Source organism: Miniopterus natalensis, chromosome 16 (assembly GCF_054644295.1).
Source record: "Miniopterus natalensis isolate mMinNat1 chromosome 16, mMinNat1.hap1, whole genome shotgun sequence".
NCBI classification, from domain to species: domain Eukaryota; kingdom Metazoa; phylum Chordata; class Mammalia; order Chiroptera; family Miniopteridae; genus Miniopterus; species Miniopterus natalensis.
Window position 1 is genome coordinate 41320483 of NC_142096.1, and position 21488 is coordinate 41341970.

Genomic DNA, 21488 nt, shown 5'->3' on the forward strand with positions numbered 1-21488 from the left:
ATAAGCACTGAAACGGGTTTGGGGTCTATATGGGTTCGTTTCTCTATTCGCTCTACTTTTGTGTATGTTTAATTTTTTCACAATAAAACATGTTTTAAAACATTCATTAACCCCACATTTCGTGCACAGTAGAAGCCTCGGTCCTCGGGCATGACCTGGCTCCCAGTTTCTCTAACGGCTTCGCCTCCTGCTGGCCCCTCGCTCGCTGCAGCCACAAGGCCTCTGCTCAAACACAGCAGGACCTTCTCAAGCCGTGCCCTCTGCCCGCTATCTTCTCCCCCCGCTCAGCCTGTCCAGCTCCCTAGCTTCTGAGTCCCTGCTCAAATAAGACTTTCTCGGTGGGGTCATCGTGCAGTCTATTTAAATACTAATTACTCCGTGTCTTCCCCTCTCCTGTCAGGTGTGAACGTCAGGAGGCAGGGCTCGAGTCGTCTCACTGAGGATCCCGCTAGCCTAGATGGACACCCGGACCCCGCAGACACTGAAGAAATATTTTTTGAATGGATGAATTTGTGGACAGAGGAAACGGGAAAAGAGAAGGGGCGGGGGGGGGGAAGGGCTGGAGAAGAAAAATTGCAAAGATAAGACAGGAAAGAGAGACAGTAAAGGGAAAGGAGGAATTGTTCGGGGTCCCAATGAGATGCTGGGAAGCCTGAACCCGAAGCCGTGTCCCCACCCTTTACCCTGGGGAACAGTAGACTCCCGGACACGGGACGGCCTCTCCAGGCACTTCCTGCATCTGACTCACTCTCTGCAGGGCCCCGTGGACTCCTGCTGACACCTGCTCACTCCTGCAAGGCCACCTCTGAGGCCGCCTGCTGCCAGCCCCCACTCCCTCTCTCAGTGTCCCCCTCAAGCCGAGACCCGTCTCCTCTGAGTACCCACAGTCCTTATCAGTCCCCACCGAGGCATCTGGTCATCCGTTCCTATGTCTCAAGTCCCCGGCTGTGAGCTCCTGGAGGAGGATGCCTTTATCTCCTGGGAGTCTCCTGAAGCCCTGAGCAGGGTGCCTGTGAGCACAGCTGAGCTTTGCTGTCACACTGACCCGTGGAAGGAGAGAAGGGAGAAGCCAGGCTTCAGAGACATTCCCCTCAGCGGCCCCCGCAGTGGCTGTGTCCCCTCAGAGGGCCTGCCCTGCATGGCTGGAAGGGAGTCAACAGCTCAGTGAAAGCGCCCTTCCCATCCTCGCCTCCCCGCCACCCCGGTGGCTTCCCCGGGTCCCCTGGCTTTATTCCTCCAATCTCCAGCTTGGCCTATTTCCCCAAGGCCCCTGGCCAGTGTCAAGGTTGGACCAGGCCAGGCCCACGCTGCAGGGCGGCTGGTTTTCCTCTTAGAAACAGAGGGTGCTTCTGGGGATGACAACAGCCATCCCTGGGGTTCACATGAACACTTTGGGAGGCCAAAGAAGTCATGAGCAAGGAGGCGTCGTCCTCGACAAGCAAGCTCCAAGCAAGGTGGCCCCCTCCCCTCCTTTGTAAGACTCAATTAGATGAAGATGTAGATTAAATGCCTCCCCACCGCCATCGCCGCGCCGAGAGTTCCTCGCACCAACATACCCCAGGGAAAGTAATGCCTGTGGCATCGACGCGAGACGAAGCCGGGTTCCCCACAGGCCGGGTGCAGGGCACGCAGACTGCCGCTGCCCCTCCAGGCTGCGCATGAGCAGGCTGGGGGGTGGAGCCGCGACGGCTGCCCCCGAGGCCTGGGCCCCCCCAGGGCTGCTTGTTCTCACAGCCTAGCTGGTGGGAAAGCCCTCCCGCTGTAACAAAGCCAACAGGCTCACAGTGACCGGAGGCCTGAGGGTCACACAGCTGCTGAGACGTGGACAGATGCACCTCGCTGCAGTCGAGAATTCCCTCTCTCTACCGTGGAGAGGGCCACCTGGCCTCGACCCAGTGACTGACAGAGAAACTGAGGCAGGGCTGGTGGTACAAACGGGAGGTGGTATATTCAAGGTCTTCTGGTGGGATAAGTGACTTCCATTCTCCCACTCAACACTCAGGCAAGACTCCTCTCCACATTTCCGAGGCTTTCAACATCCTCTCAGAATCTTGAGGGTTCGAGATGGTTAGTGGATGCAGAAGTGTTTGGACACCAAAGAAGGTGCACTGTGGGTCAGGACAGGCTGGAGTCTATGCTGACTCATAAGCATGTCGCCAAATTCAAAACCGAGGTATAAAATGTGTTCAGAGGATAGCTCCAACGACCTTAGACAGAAAAATCCACAGCGAGCACGTAACACCAGCCACATCACAGAGCTACAGAATCTCCAGGCTCAGAGGGGCTATAAATGGGACTGGGCTGCCTCTGCCAGATGCCAGCACCCCACTCACACCCACCTGTCCGTGCTCGCCCAGCCTCTGAACCTAATCTTCCAGGGGCATGAGCTCACCACCTCCAGGGGCTGCGCAGCTCAGGCTCTGCACGGCTGTGCCCCGGGCAGTTCTCCATGTGAACTAGAGAAAGATGCTACACGCTGAAGGGCCGCAGTTAGCAAATGTGAACTTGAGTCCCTGCCCTGTGCCAGGCACCCTGCTGAGAACTGGGGACACAGAGTCGAGGGTCAGTCCCAGTCTGTTTCGAGGACGCCAAGGAGGGCACCTAACTCAGGTGCGCCTCTACACCCCTGTCACGTGACCCCTTAAACCACAACATCCCTTACAGCACGTGACCTTGTGTCTGCAGCTGTGCTTACAAATGAAACACATAAGGTGTGCAAGTCTAAAGAAGAAGACAGGTGCTAAATTACATTAAATTAAGTGGAATACAATGAGCTATTATGACATCCGATGGTCATATGGATGTTTAGATTAAAGTAGTTAATAGCCTGCTGTCCTTTCACCTATGACTTCCCTCATTCTTTCCCCAACAGTTAGCTCAAACATCACCTCTTCAAGAAGCCCTCTCCGCTCCCAGGGTGGGCTGGGTGCCCGGTCTGTGATCTCTCAGCACCTGGCTTCCTTCTGCCAGGGCTCTGATCACACTTGGATGTGAGTTTCTAAGTACATGGCTCAGGGCAGACAACAATCTCACTTCCATTTCCCCAGGACCCAGCTCTCGGCTGAACACTCAGGAGAGCCTAAGCCACGTGTGATGAACCCAATCTAACCCTTCAATCTATTCGTTTCCAGCTCATGAGCTGGCAGTGCCTCTTCTGTCTGAGCTGCTAAAATGAGGGCCAGAGTGGGTGAGCCGGGCATCAAAAAGGAAGGACAGTTTACTTACTCGGAGACCTTGCAAACCAGGAGGTCCCTCCTTGCCTTCTGGACCCATCAGACCCTTCAGGAGGGAAGAAAGACAAAACCAAGACAATGGTAAATACCGGGCTCGACACCACAGGTCTGCTTTGCCGCGCTATCACCGGGTGGGGAAATACTGTCCGTTCCAGCGGGGAGACTGAATGGGCAGTCTATAAAACTATAAAACTATAAATCTATAAAACTTTAAAGCATGTGCTCCCATCTGATCTAAGTATGTTTAATAACCAAGATGTAGCAACATTGTCCACACTTGAGAGGAGTAAGGACCGCATGCCTTGTGTTCGTGCTTTGCGTGGAGTGTGCCAAAAAAAAGCCCCGGAGCCCGAGGGTCCAGCTCTAGCCTCTGCTCTTCCCCAGCTCAGCAGGAACTGGCTGAGTATCTGACCCCGGTCATTAGCCGTATGCAAAATAGGGTAGCCTGCACAGATAAGTAACTGCGAGATCATTTCAAGCAGGCAAGGAACATCGGGGCGGGGAGAGGTCCTAGTGGCCTGATTCAAGTCCTGCCCCAGTCCCCACACCGTGGATCTGCACTGTGACCTCAGACAGGCCCCTTGGCAGCCCCGAGCCGAGGTCAGCTCAGCTCCAAGGTGAGGCTGGCACATGACACCCGCCTGCCGCATGGCCGGGAGAGCCATGTGGAGAAAGGGTACAAAAGCCTGACAGCACCCAGCCCTCCTGACGGCACCTGATTTATACCAAATGATGACAGTTAGAAGGAGGCACGGGTGTGAGTGGGCAAAAGAAACCCTCAGGATCAGCTGTGACTGTTCCCGATGCTCCGGGGAGTCTGGCCAGAAGCTCGGGCTCGGCCTTCCCATTCCCTCCTCTTCGGTAAACATTATCACCACACAGAGAGCTATTGCTGCCAAATTCTGCATAGCTATTAAGTGACCCTATTTAGGTCCCAGGTCTTTTCTCTTAATAACACCATGGAGATGTTAACATAAATGGACAAGCTGCGGTGATTAAGGCTGAAATCTCCCGTCATCACAGGATTATTCTGTTGAGCTCAGGGAACACAGAGAGGCAAGACCCCATGGAAGTGACTTTTCTTTAAGCATCAAGGTGCACCTTGCATTTGATCTGTGAACTGGCCTCCCTGACAACTCAACCAGATGCTGTGAAACTACTAGGGCCGACTCATCTTGGGGAAGGTGCGAAAGGCATGCCTCCCGACAGCTCCAGCATCTGGATGCAGAAGGAGACGTTCTGTTTCCTTTTAGGGGATGGGAGACACTTTCCTCTCGCTAGGATTGCTAAACACACACTCGAAATCTTCCTTTCAATAGAAGTCGCTGAAGCCAGCTTCTCAGTTCAATTCGATCCAATGAATGTCTGGGGGCAACTGTTCTGAGGAAGGCCCTGGGCTAGGTGTCGCTGTGGAGTCAAAAAGGACAGAAGTGGCCATGGATATGGGTACTAGGCTTAGGATAGAGCGCTGCTTTGTACATGAGTTCATTGGACCCTCCCAGCACGCTGACGGCGGCGATGATGATAATAATGATGACTTCTAAGTAAGGAATGGAGCAATGAAGGACCAGAGAGGTTAAGTAACGCCATCAAAAACTCAAAGCTACATGGTGGGAGAATTGCGACTTGGAACCAGATGCCCTGGCTCCTAATCCCAAGTGCCTTCCATGGCCATGTTGCCCATAAGATCACACAGCAATCAGGTCCTACTCTAATGTCCCCTTTGAGCAGCTGTTGTGGGCCAACTCCACTCCATGCATGTGTGAGTTCCCACCATGTGATAAACTGTGGATTTAGAGATGGGAGAGATATTGGCCCTGGACTTAGATACAGTCCTGGTCTCTCTTTACTCTTCCCCCCTTTTAACTAGGCCTTCAGGTAGGTTGCTGGGGTTTATTATTTTTTTAAACTCCTTCCAAGGGAATTTCATCACCAACACCATGTGTTACTAAATCCACCCTATCAAGAGCATCTAGCCTGTAGGACCTCTGCAGAACCCGGGACCGCTCCACTGGGCAGCAGATCAGAGAGGCCGAGGTTTGCGAGCACTGAAGGTTCAGGACTCTGTCCTTGTTCTCTACACAACGGTCTGTGAGAATGATACAAGCAGAGCTCTCGTAATCACCTAGAGATCGCAAGGTGTGTTCACAGTTACTTTTTTCAGATTTCCTTCATTAAATCATGAGATCAGTCCATGTGTTTTTATCTCTAGCACCAGCCTTAATATTTTGCTTGATAGAAAGTAGGTGCCACAAATGTTTGAAGTTTCTTCCCCTTCTCCCTCCCTCATTTATCATAACAAAATTTGCATGTGGGGAGAACCGCCTACTGTTATATCCCATGTCCCAGAGGCAGGGGTGAAGAGGCTGCCCGTAACTAAGCCGGGCTAAGCTTTGTCAGCTCCCTACTGCTTCTCAGGAGCCAGGGAGTAAAGTGGCCCCCGTAGCCCTCTCGGGAAGCGCAGGCCACTGTGCGCTCAGGGGTGAAGAGTGCGCGTGACCAACAGGTCTGAGTTCAAAGCTCAGCGCTGCTTCTCAATAGCTTCGTGGCTCCCTGCAAACCACTCCACATCTCTGCGCCAATGTCTTCATGGGTAAAAAAGAAAAAAACACCTTCACCCTTGCAGGCTTAATATGCATATGTCTGCAGGTAAAAATATGCTATAGTACAGGCATTCAGTACTGGCCAACTATGGATCTGAACTATCGATGCATGGAGAGAGCTAACCATGAAAAGATACTGCGTTGCCTGCTTTAGATCTCACAACAGGGATAACAACGGCAAGCTCTGGAAACTGACCCTTCAGGAGGTTAAGTGGGACATCTAAGGCTTGCACAACAGGAGGCAGTGCTCCTGACCTGAACTCCTCGATATGAAATTATTACAATTATACCGGGATGAAACATCTAATTTGCTTCTACTTTTACCTTAGCAAAGCCACGAGCATTTATCCTAATCAGGAATGGGCCTTGATGGTGTAATATAAATGTGATTTATGGACATTTCAAAGTAAGAATTGTCTTATTTCCTGCAGTAAAATACCACAACCTCCAAGAGACTCAGCATGTTTCCAGACGAGCGCAGAGAGGTCACCGACCCGTGGAATTTCTGGGTTCTTATTAATCATCTTGAGCCTCTGAGCTAGTGGCACACGCAATCACAGAGTCCCTGCAAATGGCCTCTTCCCAAATGGTTATTTATACATCATTAAATTCTTAATAGAGGGAGAAAGCAGAGGCTGGAGCATTCCAAGCCACTGCGAAGTCAGTGTCCCTCAGAAACCTGGGAGGAGCCATTGCACTGGGCATGACTCAACTGGCAGCGAAGCATCCAATATTTTTATTCTGTTTTAGCTGAAGGGAAACTAAAATACCAGCATGAACATGAGAAACCCTGGTAATGACCTGTCTGGGATGGGCGCTGAAGGCAGGTAGGTAGGCTCAGACACCTGGGCACTGCATTGCCTGTGGCCAGTCTCAGTGTCCTCCCACGCAGGATGGTGACACCACCACTGACCACGTAGGGTAATGTCACGAGCTTAGGAATGATACAGTGATCGGTAATGAGAAGAGCTGCTGCTCTCCAGACCTACAGGTGTGCAGAGCAGACCTGGGCTGGGAGGGGTGACTTACCGGCGCTCCTGGAGGCCCAGGTGGGCCCTGGTGACCCCGTGGTCCTGGAGATCCCTGGTAACACAAGCAAACATGCATTAGCCATGATCTCACTTCCATGTGACCGGGGCCACCACCACCCATAGCCCTTTGCTGAGGCAGAGTTCACTTCCAAAGTGCCCAGCAGGGCCCCCCAGGTACCCGGTGGGTGGGTACCTGTATGCCCACAGGAAGTCCACTGGACACATCGCAGCAAGACTCCGTCTGACTGCAACAAGCAGGTTTGACCCCATGCTGTGCCTCCTATTTCTGCTCCCATTAACACCCCACAGTGGGAGGAGCCATGTCCACCTTACCTGCTCACCCTTCAGGCCCTCTCTCTGCACCTGAGGGACAAACCAGGTGTCAGCATAGATAGCACTGTCTCAATAGTCGAGCTTTCTCGGCTACGTTAGGGTATTGGCAGGGCATGTTGTGTCATCAGCAATTTCTGACTTTTCTCTGATTTTATCCCATTTTAGTGTTCAGAGCCTTGGGCCCAACTTATATTTCAAGAGTTCTACCTCCTTCTCGGAGGCAGGGATTCTTCTGGCTACTCAGTTCTATCAGCCTAGGTGCCCAGATTCCAGCCATTGAGGACAGTCCCACTTACCACAGAGCCCGGGACACCGGGGGGCCCTGCAGGCCCTGCATCACCCTGTGGAGAAATGACAAACACTCAGCAGAGCGCACCCTTTGCCACCTCTCCCCACTGCTCCCCACTCCCCTGAGGCCCTTGCCTGGTCCTGCAAGCCCGCGAGCCCACTGTCTTCTCTGCATGCCACCTCGCAGGGCCATGGCGCCCGGTCTCCCTCCCTCTCGCGATACACTCAGGTTCCTGTCAGAGGAGACTGGTCCCCTCCTTTGTCATACCCAGTCCAGCGCCTGGGTCTGGCTAGTGCTTTCAGGACATTCTCTGCTCCAGAGCAGCCCTTAGTCACTATTCAGGGAGCATCTACAAGAACCATGCACTGTGTTCCACACACCAAGAGCAGCGATTGGACCTATGGCTCATCCCTTCTGCCAAGCCCGTGGTTCAGCATATGGTCAGCGTTCAATAAGTATTTATCAGATAAATAACTGGCACAAATGCTGCGATGACCCCCATCCACTTCAACAAGCCGTGATAAATAAGGCTGGGTATGTCTCCTTCTCCATTACCCCCAGGACACAGAGCGATGATGACTGTGGCTGGGTCAGTCCCCAGGCTGACCTACATGTTGGTTCTACGTAGGGCACATCTGTCAACTGTGGCAACAGAAATCCTCACTGTTATTACTCTGTTGCCTTATGGCTAAAAAGAGGACACTACCTATAGCCAATGTCCCCATCTATGGCTTGGGGACATAACTTCATTTTCCCTAGAGGCTAGCTCAGGGAATATGGGGGACATTCAAAAATTACTGTTGACAAAGTTGGCAAAGAATGAATGAGTCACTGAATAAATAGGAAAGCATCTACTAGAGCCTCAGGCCAGGGGGTAAGAATGAATGACTCAGGCATGTGTCTTCCTTCAGTGCATCTGCGGTCCTATGACATGGACAGACCATGTTTTCTCTGATACAGAAACTGATAGTCGCAGCTCCACTGTCTCCACCACTGCCTGAGACGTGGAAAAATCACCTCTCTTTCCATAGCAGCAGGTGTCCTAAAATCTCAATTGATAATGCTTTAAATAGACTTTAACTTGGAACAAGACACCCTACTTTTCTGGGCCTCTTTTCTTCATCTGTAAAAGGGCGGGGTTTAAAGAGATCAGCTCTGTGCTTCCGGCGACCTTAGTAAATTACAAAACACCTACGATTTGTCTCCATGGTGTCCTCTCATAATGAGCAGGTCCCTTGATTATTGCAATGAGTGCCCCAAATAGCACCAGGACCCTGACCTCGTGTCCCCACTTCTGCGGCATTCATCTTAAGAGCCAAGAATAACTCAGCTGCCTTCCAAATAGGAGGGGCCAAAAATGAGTAAGTGAGGTGGGAGTTTAGAATGTAATATAATCAATTCCTCTCTCTCTCACGCACACACACGCGCACACACGCTCACACAGTAGCAGGAAAGCGTCGACACCAGATCCTTCCTTCTCAGTGACTTGAAATAAATACTTACTTATTTTAGGATTTAGCATCTTGTCAAGGAACTGCAGGAATATCTTTAAATCCTGACACCAGGATAATATAACAATGTAAACCTCAACTCTGAAAATACTTAGGATAATTAGCTCAGCCCGAATTGCAGCCCTAGTGAGGGAGCCCAGCAGACACCAACTCCGGTCCTCCTCTGGGGCTGAGCAGCTGTAGGCCTGTTTATCCGTGTATAACGCACACCCTGCCTGCTTCTGGAGGCAGAGCAGCCTTCCTCTTCTGCTTTTCCAGCGTATGCTGGGAACTAGCCTGGGTCAGCCAGTGACTTTGCCCGGTGCTTGGGGACAGTGAGTAGGTGTGATGTGCCTCCTGGTCACAGCCATCTCAGTTTAGCTGGTTCCCCCTGCTCTCCCTTCCCTCTCCCCGGCTCTTCTCAAGCCCCAAGTCTGATGCCCTAAGGGCCTGTCCAAGAGCCTCCTGGTCAAGCACAGAGCTGTACCCCATCACCCCTCCCACTAACACGCCACCCCTTCTTAGCCCCTCCCGGTTACCCAGACGCTTAGGAGATTGTTATCTCGCATCCATTTTTATAGTCCCTCGCAACCTTCTTACATCTAAGCAGGACCCTGGCTGAGCTGAGCCTTGCTAGGAACATGCTCTAAATAGATGACCAGTGTGACAAGAGGCACCCTTTACTCAGTTTATGAAAGACCCAGTACATTTTCAGAATTGTTACCCTAGTAAAAAAATAAAAATAAAAATCTTTGTAAACACTGCAAAGGAGAGAGGAAGAGGAAAGGGAGTTTGTAAGGTTTTTTTGGTATTTATTCCTATCCTACCTTAGTCCAAAAACAATTTAAGTAGCATAATATTTTATTATGTCTGAATATAATATAAGAGGAACTTGTTTATTAAATAAATTTTTATTCCTAAAAGTAGAAAAAACCTAAATACAGTGACCAGAAATAACCTATTAGCTGAGATCCTCCTGCCCACTTAGCTCCCAGAACCCCAGCCCGGCCTCCCACCCCCACCGCCACCCCGGGCCCTGAATTATGCAGGCGGGCAACCCAGAGCCACCTCCCACCCCCGGGGCCTGGGCCTGGCTTACCTTCTCTCCCTGGGGCCCGGCCACGCCAGGAGGGCCAGGTCTTCCCTGGAGGGGGAAATGGGGGACATCGGTAATACTGTCAACTATATATATATACATATATGACACTTGCACATCACCTGGGACCTTTACATTTGTGAACACGTGTCAAGCACTGAGGTCAGAATGGATTGACCGCCGTGCTCTCTGGGATCCCTGCACTGTGGCCCTGGAGGAGCCCACGGGGGACCTAAGCTGGGCTGGTTGCTGGAGCCTCGAGCTGAGCAGCACAGAGCCCAGCCCCCAGGCCTGCAGAGCTGTGCGTCAGGCCTCAGCCCACCCTGTCCTCCAAGAAACCCAGCCCCCCGCCGGCGCCAGGCCCACCTACCTGCTCCCCCGCCTCCCCAGGCTTCCCGGGGAGTCCGTCCAGGCCTCTCTCCCCCTGGCCAAAGACAGAAAATGAAGAGATGAGCAGGAGAGGCGGCAAAGGCCCCGTGTCCGGCTGGGCTCGGCCCCTCTCCACCAGGCGCTTTCAGACGCGGGACAACCAAACACACACACAGCAGCCTCGCGCGTAAGTGTAGCGAGGGTCACGGAGCACCAAGGTCAGAGAAACCCGATTCCTGTCTCGCTTCTCATTTCCCAAGTCTGCGACCACGGGGCGCCAAGGAGCCTCTTTGAACCACAGTCTTCTCATCTCACGGTGTTCACGGGGGTCTGACAAAGTGATGAATGCGTGGGGTTTGCAATGAAACTCATAAAGCTGTGGGTACATTTTATTCGCCACCCACTCACCCAGTGCACGCATGAATGTCCCCTGCGTTATCCGTGCTTGGAGTAGCCCTGAGTTCATTGCCGGGGGGCCACCATCCACACAAGTGCCCAGCGCCCACCCATCTGCTCACGTTCAGGCGGAGCTGGGTCTGTGTCTCTCATTAGCTATTAATCCCGGGTGAGTCGATTCACCCTGAGACTGTTTCTGTTGACCAGGTCTCACGGGATGACAAGTTCTTCCTCGAAGGTACCTGACTAAGGAATGAGAGACCTGCCTCAACCATCTGAGTCAAGTGCTCCTCACAGCCACACAGGAGTCATTGTGTTCCATGCAGAGGTGACGCCTTGTGTCCAGTGCTCCCAGCCAGGGTCCTTCTCCCAGGGGCCCTCCAAACTGCTGATGAAGGAGGTGACTTGAAAAGGTGGCTTCGTGCTAAGGTGGGCTCTGTGGCCGTGGCCTCCCTCCTGCAGCTCCTCAAATTCAGCACATTCGTTCTTGTTTCTACAGCTGCTCTTGCTGTTCTCCCTGCTGGCTTCTCAGCACCCTCAGGGCTCACGTACATGTCCCCTCTTTGCCATTTTAATCCAAATGTTCAGCCCTATCCAGCACAGCCTCAGGTGTCTCCCTCCAGCTCTCGATTCAATTGGCCTTTGTTATCCACGCTTCTCTCCTGTGTGCCCCCAGTTGGCATTTATTGAATGACTGGAAGACAGCCCATGAAAATGATTTTGAACTCTCCTTTTATTTTTCTGACTTGATTGCTTAAGTTATTTCTTCCTTTGTCGTTTTTTAAGGTGGGATGTTGTTTCCTTTCCGTTCTGTTTGTGCAGCCCACCTCTGGCGACTGCGGGCTGGGGGGCTTCCAGACAGGCGGAGGGGCCTGCAGGTTTTCTTCTCAGTGTAGAAGATGAGATTGTAGGCTCCCTGGGGAATGGTTCCCTCTCTGTCTGGGCCAAAAAGTAAGGCTTCCACGGGCCAGTTCAAGCAGATCTCGGGGGGGGGGGGGGGTTAAGGAGCCCAACTCAGCTGCTCCTAGCGCAAGGCCCCAACCAATCACTGACAGCCCCCGACAGCCCACTGCCCTCATCCGACGACTGAACACGGGGCGTGTTCCAGGCCCTCTCCCAGGTCAGCAGTTTGGTTTGCAGTTTCTCTCTGTCTTGCACCTGCATAAACTTAATCATCTATTTTCTATCCTTCAGAAATTATTTCAAATCCTAGAACAAAGGTGTATACGCATTTCTATTGTCAAGCACCATTACATACTAATTCTTTAAAAAGTCTTCGTTCTGTGAGCTTTGGGGTGAAGGAGAGCTGCCGGTGCTCTCTCTCTGCCGCCTGATCCCACGTCTGCGCAATTCCTCTTCCTTCAGAGCTACGAGGTTGGCGGGTCTGAAGGCCAAGGACAGGTGAGGACACTGAGGCCCGGATGGAAAGCCACTTACCCCAGTTAGGGGAGCTTGCCCTGGAGCAGAAACCTGAGCCCCTGAACCCTCAGTCCTCGTTACTGCCTCCCCACAGGGCCTGGGCAGAGGCCCGAGGCGCATGGTCATCTCTCCCACGGATCCCCACAGTGGCTAAGCCGGATGGAATCGAACCGCTCACTTCATAGGCAAGGAAACTGACCACCTGAGGGGGTGTATCTTGTCCAGGGTCCCACGGAAACTCGGTGACAGAGCCAGGACTAACGGCAAGGCCTCCTGACCCCCAATCCAGAGCTCTCCTCCTCGTAACAGGCAGCTTACTACCCTGGAGTGTGGCATCTCCGACAGGCGTGTTCAGCAGGGTCAGAGCCTGTGATTTCCAAGTTCCCCCTGGACGCAGAGGACCCTGCCTGTTGCCCAAGCCCCCACTTCTTACTTCCTTGCATTTGCATTTCAAGATCAGTGGAGCCCAGAGCCCAGATTCCTCCCAGCTGCCACTCAGCACAACCGCAGGGTGTGGGCGAGGGCCTGGCTGGACGTGGTGTCAGCAATCTGCGTGGCTGGTCAGCACACCGAGAGTGGGGGGTAAGCTGGGGTGCTCTCAGAGGTGGCTTTTCACTGGCAGGGGGATGAGAGAGGAAGGGAATGCGCAGGAGAGGGCGGGCGAGGGAGAGAAGAGACAGAGAAAGATACAAGGACAGAGAAGAAGGGGGACAGCGGTCTACACATCAGGGTCCCTAACTGAGCCGCCTTCAAGCCCCGCTGGGACGTGAGCGGGGTGCCAGTAATAGGGAAGAATTGGGTCGGAGGTCAAACTAGAGAGCATGTCCCTCCTGAAGGCCTGACGCTCGGTTTTCTTCTGCTGCTGGTGGGTTTTGTTGGGTTTTGTTACCACTGCACTGACCACACATGCCAGACAGAGGACAGGATTTGGACAGTTGGTCACCAGCTTGGTTCCTGGCACAGACTGAGTGGCAGCCGGGCTCTGTGGGGGGAGGGAGCAAGGCCCAGTGGTCAACCTCACAGCACAGACTCAAAGCCTGTCTCTCCCCCTCTCAAGCTGTGTGACCTTGGGCCAATTACTTAGCACCTCTGGGACTCGGTTTCCCATCTACAAATACACGGCAGCCGGGACGCTCAATGATATATGTGAAATGCTGAGACAGTGCCTGGCACGTGGAAGGTATGCAGGTCGGCGAAAAGTCGGTTTAGTTGTTCGTATGGAAAGAATGCATCTGTCAGAGTCTCAGCAAGAAAGATTTTAAAAAAGAATAAACTCTTTCGCATACTCACACTGTAGACCGACTTTTGCCTCACCCTGTATATTAAAAACTGGTTACACAAAACAGTGTGACTGTGTGGCATGCGGGACAGGAGAGAAAAATAAATCTGTCAAGGGCCCGCGGGGAAGAATGTCGGGAGGGAGGGTGAGCTGGGGGCAGAGGGACTGGGGAGTCTCCCGTGAGTTCAGCTCGGTCTGAGCCCTAGTCCCGCCCCAGTCAATGCCGGCTGCTGTCTGCAGAGAGTCGACCTCTCTGTACTCAGTTTCCTTGTTGGGTTAAAATAATAAAAAAGATTTTAAAAGGTGGCTGCAGGACAAGAACCCTCAGATCTTTTCTGATTTCCACACCCAGTCGCTGATAGGGAAGCACGGATGCAAATTAAATGAGGTTCCTTCCAGAGCACCTGCCAGTGCCCAGGCGGGCGGGATCTCCTTCACAGCTCCCATCCGTTCCCCGCAGGTGGCCCGTTTCGGGAAAGGAAGCCTCGTCTCTGAGGTCAAGCGCCTCCTCAGGGCGCAGTCCCTCGGCACGGGGTCCACTGGCCGCGGCTCTGAGTCTACGCCAGCAGGGGGCGCCCGCACCCCACTGAAAGCTGAAATGCCGGAGCCTGTCCTCCGGGCTAAAGTCTTGACAGTTCTGAGCTCTGGGTGTTGCTCCGCCGTTTCATGTGAGTGTGGGGTGTTTCTTCCATGCCGCTTGCTCTGACCCTAAATGTCAGAGAGGTTGGAAGCGTGTGCGAGGTCCCAGAACTGGCAGGGGCAGAGCCCGGGTGGCAAAACTGCAGTTCTGGCCTGTTCACTAGGGCTACCCGGGTGGGACCCCTGGAAGACCCTCCTGGGACCACAGGAGCTTGACTGTCACATCCACTCAGGTTGCCCTGGGAGCATGGTTTTCCGGATGGAACTGGAGCTGCTGCATCCAACTCTGGCCCTTTAGTGAAGGGACTCTTCTTTGTGACTAACTAGGTCCACTTTACCATTCGCCACCTGTCCCGAGCTCAGGAGCCCCTGCGCAGCCCATTCGGGTCTCTGCCCCCCTATCACCAGGACATCCTCATGCCTGCAGAGCCTCCACACCTCGCTGTGCCTGCCAGGCACCTTCTGGAACCGCCTAGAGCAAGGGCTGCCCCTACCTTACAGAAATCCCAGCCTTGTGGCCGGCTGGCAGGCAGCGGCCTACTTGATGGATGGTGGCAGCTCCCTCTGACCCAGCTCCATGCTGGGCGAGGCCAAGCCGCTGGATGGGCCTGTCTTGAGGGGAGATGGAAACTTCCTTCTTGCTGATGTAAGAAATCAGGTTGGGGAGAAACTAGACTGCTTTAAGTACCCATCAGGTACCAGAACTGGAAAGGAGCCTAAGGGCTCACACAGTCCAGGCTTCTCTTTGACAGATGGGGGAGGAAAGTGCAGAGAAGGGACCAGCCGTCCTCAGTCACTCAGAACGTTAGCCCTGGAGTCAGAAACCTGCCCAAGGCTGAGCCCACAGGGCCCCGCTCATGCTTCTCCCCCTCTCTCTTCCTGCCTCTGTCTCTGTCTCTGTCTCTGTCTCTGTCTCTGTCTCTGTCTCTGTCTCTGTCTCTGTCTCTGTCTCTGTCTCCCAGTCTGTCTTCCTACCTTCTAAATGTATGGCACATGCTGCCCAGCACTGTTCTCAGGATTTTACAAATGTTAACTCATTTGCTGCTCAGAGTAGCCTTATGTAATAGATAAAGTCCTTAGCACTGAGGAAATTTGAAACTCAGAGGTCAGAGAACTCGCCGGACGCCACTGTTGCAGAGCCCAGCTTCCTCCCCACCACGGGGATGCTGCCGGCTGCCTGCAGCCTGGACAGACCAGCCCACAGGGACACCGGCTGGACCTCCTCTCCCAGACCCCACCTGGAGGTGCCCGTGCAGGAGCACACAGGCACACGCACAGCCACACAGGCGCACACGCACAGGCACACGCACAGGCGCACACAGGCACACGCACAGGCGCACACAGGCACACGCACAGGCACACGCACAGGCGCACACAGGCACACGCACAGGCACACGCACAGGCGCACACAGGCACACGCACAGGCGCACACAGGCACACGCACAGGCACACGCACAGGCGCACACAGGCGCACACGCACAGGCACACGCACAGGTGCACACAGGCGCACACGCACAGGCACACGCACAGGTGCACACAGGCGCACACGCACAGGCACACGCACAGGCGCGCACAGGCACACGCGCACATGCACAGGCGCACACAGGCGCACACGCACAGGCGCACAGCCACACAGGCACACACAGGCACACGCCAACAAGCACAGAGTGGGCGGGCCTAGGCGCCCTCACCCTCTCCTACAGGAAACTGCCTTAGTGTTTGAAGCCGGCTGTAAATACCTTTTCTCCGCGGGCTCCCCGTTCCCCTCGTTCTCCTTGGAGACCCTGGGGGACAGGGGAGGGTTAGTCACAACCTCTCGGTCCGGCTTCTCTGTTCTCACCATGGGGCCATGCACAGGCTGCCTGGGACGGGATGAGGAGTCCCCCACTGTGAGGTCTCACTGCACACAGTGGGCTCTCCCCCTGGGGCCTGGCACCCGAGCTCAGCCCCTGCCCAGGTGCAGGTGAGCTCCCGGGGCTGGTCTCCTGGGTGACCCAGGGCCTCCCGGCTAGACTGGAACACAGCCTGGCCTCGAGCTCATCTGGCCAAGGGCAGGAATGTGGCTTTGGAGTCAGTCCCCACTGCCACCCAGAGCCTGCGATCCCATCACTGTCACTCCATTGCCATTGACACATACAAGACAATATGTCCTTCGTGGACAGATGCAGGAGGGGACCTGTCAGAGAGCCTGGGTCCCTATCTCTGGAGAAGGGACCAGATAAGCACTGGTACTTACAGGAGCTCCAACGTGGCCGGGAGGTCCAGGAAGTCCAGGCAGTCCCTGGGATCCCTGCACAAGAGGGTTCACAGGTTTGGGAGTGAGACGAAAGGGCAGGAGCAGAGGCAACACTCAGTGCTTACCGTGTAGGATGAGATCCTCTGCTCTCACCCGCCACTGCTGCCGCGCTGCTCCACGAGGCCACACCAAGGCCCCACCACCACTGCCTCCTCTATTTAAACCTCATGCCATCCCCTGCCTGCAGAGCCAGGGCTCACACCCCAATCCGTTCAAGTTCAAGGACTAGCCAACAGTGGGTCTGAGCTCTGAGGAGGCCAGTGTGACTATTTCCATTTCCACTTGCCCATGACCTGTGCCCCCTGCCCCCTGACCTGTGCCCCTTGTCTCTTGACTTGTGCCCCTTGCCCCCTGACCTGTGCCTCTTGCCCCATGATCTGGCCAGGACATGGGCACAACTCCTGACCTACATGACTGAGGCCTGCAGCTCTCACTCTGCCACAGGCCCATGCAGCCTGGATAGGGCCTGACCGAGCCCATCAGACATCTACAGGGCCCATGAGCTCCTCTGTCACTTGCACGATGAATTACTACAGCTTTTAAGGAACTAATTTGGCAATATCTATTAAAAGCTATTAAAATTAAAATGTGCATTTTCTCAGCCAAAGATATGCCAATTTTGTAATCTCTTCTATTGAAATAAAAAAAACAAAAACAGTACATAAGGACAAATACATATATACATGCACTTATTGCTTCATTGATTTCAGTACAAAACAAATGCAATTAAAAACAACCTCAGGGCCATATATAGGGGAAAGTTATATAAATTACAGTGTGTCTATATCATGGAATCCAGTGGTACCTCGGTTTTTTAACGTAATCTGTTCTGGAGGATGGTTCGAGTTCTGAAACGTTCGAAAACTGAGGGATCCACAGCCGACAGCGGGGCCTCAGGATCTCGCCCTCAGCGGAAGCCGTGTGGCATGTTCGACCTCCGAGGCGTGTTCAAAAACCGAAGCATTTACTTCAGGGTTTATGGCATTTGTAAACTAAAATGTTCGCCAGCGGAGACGTTCTAAAACCGAGGCACCGCTGTAATCTGCACTGATTGGTATAATGTGGTATCTGTCTGTATCGCTGTGGGAAGATGTCTCTGACCTCCTGTTAGATGAAAAAGATATAAGAGCAGAGTATGGTATGATTCATTTTTGTAAGAAATTAGGAAAAATCACATATGGCCAGACACACCAAGTGGTGTGGGGTGATATGAGGAGGACAGGTAAGGATGCATTTGGGCACCCCTATGTTCATAGCAGCATTATTTACAGTAGCTAAGATCTGGAGACAGCCCAAGTGCCCATCAGTAGATGAGTGGATAAAAAGCTGTGGGACATTCACACCATGGAATACTACACAGCTGTAAAGAAGGATCTCGTACCCCTTGGGACAGCAGGGAGGGGCCTGGAGAGTATTATACTGAGTGACATATGCCAGCTAGAGAAAGACAAACACCACATGATCTCACTCATATGTGGAATGTAATGAACACAATAAACTGATGAACAAAATAGAACCCGAGGCATGGAAACATGGAACAGACTGAGGGATCTCAGGGAGAATGCGGGGAGGAGTGGGGGGTGAGAAGAGATTAACCAAAGAACTTCTCTGCATATATGCATAGCCCATGAACGCGGGCTACAGGGTCACGAAGGCCTGGGGCAGGGCGGGAATCACGCAGTGAGCGCCAAGGGGGAGGAAAAAAGAGGGGACACCTGTAATACTATCACCAATAAAAACTATTTTTAAAAAGAAATTAGGAAAAGTCACATATGGGCAGACACCAAGTGGCGTGAGGTGATATGAGAACAGGTAGGGATGCGTCTGGGGGTCTCTCCTACACCTAAAGCAATTGGTTTTGCATCAAGATTTGTCCACTGGAATCATGAGGGGGACACAGCTGGAAGCGATACTCACCCGCATGCCCACCTCACCAGGCAGTCCCGGCTCTCCAGGCTCCCCCTGCACACAGAACAAACAGCACACGGTCATAACCTGGTGGCACACGGGCCGAGCCACACCGGGCAGCCCAAGCCTGGGGCTCCCATTCCGGGAACTCAGGACGCGTCACCGGTGCACTGCAGCCCAGTGGTCACAGACCAGGCTGCCCGCCGAGCCTCTTCCGGGAACAAAGGAGCTGATCTGGGTGTGAGTGGTGTCACCTCACCCTGCTCACTCCTGTGCTGAGGTCCACAGAACTAATGTGGACAGAACAGCGGGGAGCTGAGCCACTGGAGTGCCAAGGGAGGCCTTCTTCATGGAGGAGAGGGGTCCTGCAGATTCGTGGGGCTCCCCTTCCTCTCCTGTCTCCACCCGGACCTCGTGTCCTAAAGCACTAAAGGCTATGGGCTCAGGAGGCTCCCATGAGTCAGGGCTCCCACTCTGAGGCCTGGTCACACGTGGCTGAAAATCACAAAGGGAGCAGAGAGGTGGGGCACCCAGAACCAATTTCCCTGGGGTTCTTGGTGGAGCAGACTGACCCCCGGGGTGGAGATCACTCCTGTCTGGATCGTGGAGCGTGTTCCAATGCAGAGGTGGAGTGAGCGCCAGCCAGAGGGAGGCGGGCTGGCCACACAGGGGATGGGTGCTGCTTGAGTCCCACCCCAACTTCTCCAGCTACAAACTGGGGCCGTGGGCGAGTCCCTCAGCTTGGACCTCAGCTTGGTTCCAAGTCTGAGCATTGGGGACAAGACCTCACATATGGAACTGCTTGTCAACTAACTGAGAAACAGCTTCCAAGAACACGCAGGCACTCGGGTGGCAACAGCTGCAGCTGGTGTCGTCATCACTGGGCTGACCTCCCGGGACCTGGGCAGATGCTAGTGCAAACGAGCCCCGGCTCGGCCCTGGCCTTGGCCAAGGCTGCCCGGTGCAGGGCGGGGGCTCGGGCCGGGCTGCCCAGGCCGCGTGCTGCTGTACGGGAAGGGCGGCAGGGGGACACATACCCGCACACCTTTGTTGCCGTCTCTCCCGGGGGGGCCGGGCAGGCCCAGGGAACCCTAGGATGACAGAGAGAACAGCCATCGGTACAGGGTGAGGGCAGTGCTGGAGACAGGTCCCTGGCATGCGGGCACGAGCGAGACAGGCCAGGGAGGGTGGTGGCCTAGATTTTGCTACTCAGAGGGTGGTCCACCAACTGCACCTGGGCAGCAGCTGGGAGAGTGAGCAATGCAGACTCTCGGGCTTCACACGAGACCTACTGTGTCAGGCTCACATTTTAGCAAGAACCCCCCCCGCCCGGTCGGTGGTCTGTATGCACCTGACAGCGTGGGTGAGAAGCCCTGGCCCACATCCCTGCCTTAATGTGCAGTGTGGCCACCTTACTCCCAACTCAGGGCCTCACGTGGAAAACAGATCCTGGGCCCAGTGGCCACTGGGCCGGACAATTCTTTGTTGGGGTTCTGCCCTGGGCGTTGTAGGATGGCCAGCATCTCTAGTTGTGGCACTGACAAATGTCTGCAGATACTACCAAATGTCCCCTGGAGGCAAAACTGCCCCCAGTTGAGAACCGATGGCTAGAATAGGCATTTGGTTTTTTAAGCGGGGCAAACTCCATTGGAATGAGTCACACACAGAAGGCGGTGACAAGAACCCCCGTGGGGCAGCGGAGGGGGTAAAAGGAGACCTACACCAGGCTGTTCACCTCCCTCCCCCATACATGTTCCCCCGAGAGGGGCTGGGGGTGCTTAAAAACAGGACTTAAGCTCCCGGGCCAGGTCCCACACCATCTGAGTCCACCACGACCTCCAGCCCAGCCTCCTGCTTGCTTCCCTGTCACTTTTCCGGGTGATGCAGAGCAAATCAATTCTCCTGTGTGGCGGGGCCAGGCTGCCACGGCAGGGGCTCCAGAGAGCCAGAGAGGAGCCAGCCTCCTTACAGAGCAAGAGGAGGAAACACCGAGAGGTCCGACGGGCCAGACTGTACTCAGGTGGGATGTGTGGAGAAGACATTCTCATGGGTCCAAGGGAAAGGAGGGGCAGGTGAGCCCTTTGGGGACGTTTCACAGGAGGAAAGGTTGTTCCCTGCTGGGAGTCCAGAGTTTTCTGTGGTGGCCATCCCCTTGGGACAAATGGGATTCGAGAGGTGGGTTCCCACTCTTATGAAAACTGTGCCCCCAAGCAAAAGGTATTTCATGTTCTTGTGTCACCTAATCTGAGTATCGCGGGCCACCACCATGCCCCAGTGACACGCCTTCCAAACCCCCAGCTGTCATAGAACTGCCATCCGCTGCTACAGGGGCTCTGGGAGGGGAAATTAGGGCCCAGGCTGCATCCATGTCCCATTCAGAAAGTCACTCAACCTTTCTGAGCTGCAGTCTCATCATTTGTGAAACAGGTTTGTGCAGTTTTTGGGTGAGAAAATGAATCTAGACGTGAACTGTAGACTATAAGGTAATAGTAAAATCCCAGTTGTCAAGGGACCAAGAACACTCCCTCAAGTTCGTGGGCTGGGTCAACGAAAGGAGTGGGGCAAAGGCTGGAGGCTGCCTGGGACCTGGGCAGGGCAGGCACAGGGAGATTTTCAAACAAAATGCATGTAGCTAAGCATCCCTGATAAAGTACAGAAAAAAGGAGAGGAAAGAAATGGAAGGAAGAGAGGGAGGGGGGAAGAGAGAAAGAGAGAGAGAGAGGGAGGGAGGGAGAAAGAGGAGGGGAGAGGAGAGAACCAGACTGGAAGGAGAAGGGCCTGGATCCCGTGTAGCCGCTGCCACTGAGCAGAAGGGACGTCCCCCACTGCGGTCAGCCCTACCGCTGTAAAAAGGCTGATGCCAGGAACAGTAGTGCTCTGGCCCCCAGTGGTTAAGATGCTTGAGGAAACTCTTGGCATATGAGGAAGTTGGAAACCAGCACTAAGTGCTGCTAGTTTGGGTGAACGATCCAAACCTCATTCTTGTTCAAAGGAAATCACTCAGGGTAAGAGGATGACAATACACAATGTGTGTGGGACCCGTTGCGGATGGAAACCAGGGCTGGGGGCGAGAAGAGAGGAACCCCCTGTTCCCACTGGCAGCCGTG

General features: G+C 54.0%; 1 protein-coding gene across 1 annotated transcript in view; it reads right to left on the reverse strand.

Annotated features, from left to right (window-relative positions):
- Positions 1 to 21488, reverse strand: part of COL22A1 (collagen type XXII alpha 1 chain) — a 195917-nt gene that overhangs the window by 93804 nt on the left and 80625 nt on the right. Inside the window, exons 13-22 of the mRNA XM_087825208.1 lie at positions 19419 to 19472; positions 18391 to 18435; positions 16414 to 16467; positions 15917 to 15961; positions 10446 to 10499; positions 10079 to 10123; positions 7497 to 7541; positions 7201 to 7230; positions 6866 to 6919; positions 3226 to 3279 (exon numbers count right to left, since the gene is read on the reverse strand). Coding sequence (XP_087681334.1) covers positions 3226 to 3279; positions 6866 to 6919; positions 7201 to 7230; positions 7497 to 7541; positions 10079 to 10123; positions 10446 to 10499; positions 15917 to 15961; positions 16414 to 16467; positions 18391 to 18435; positions 19419 to 19472 — 480 coding nt within the window. The remainder of the gene's footprint in view (positions 1 to 3225; positions 3280 to 6865; positions 6920 to 7200; positions 7231 to 7496; positions 7542 to 10078; positions 10124 to 10445; positions 10500 to 15916; positions 15962 to 16413; positions 16468 to 18390; positions 18436 to 19418; positions 19473 to 21488) is intronic.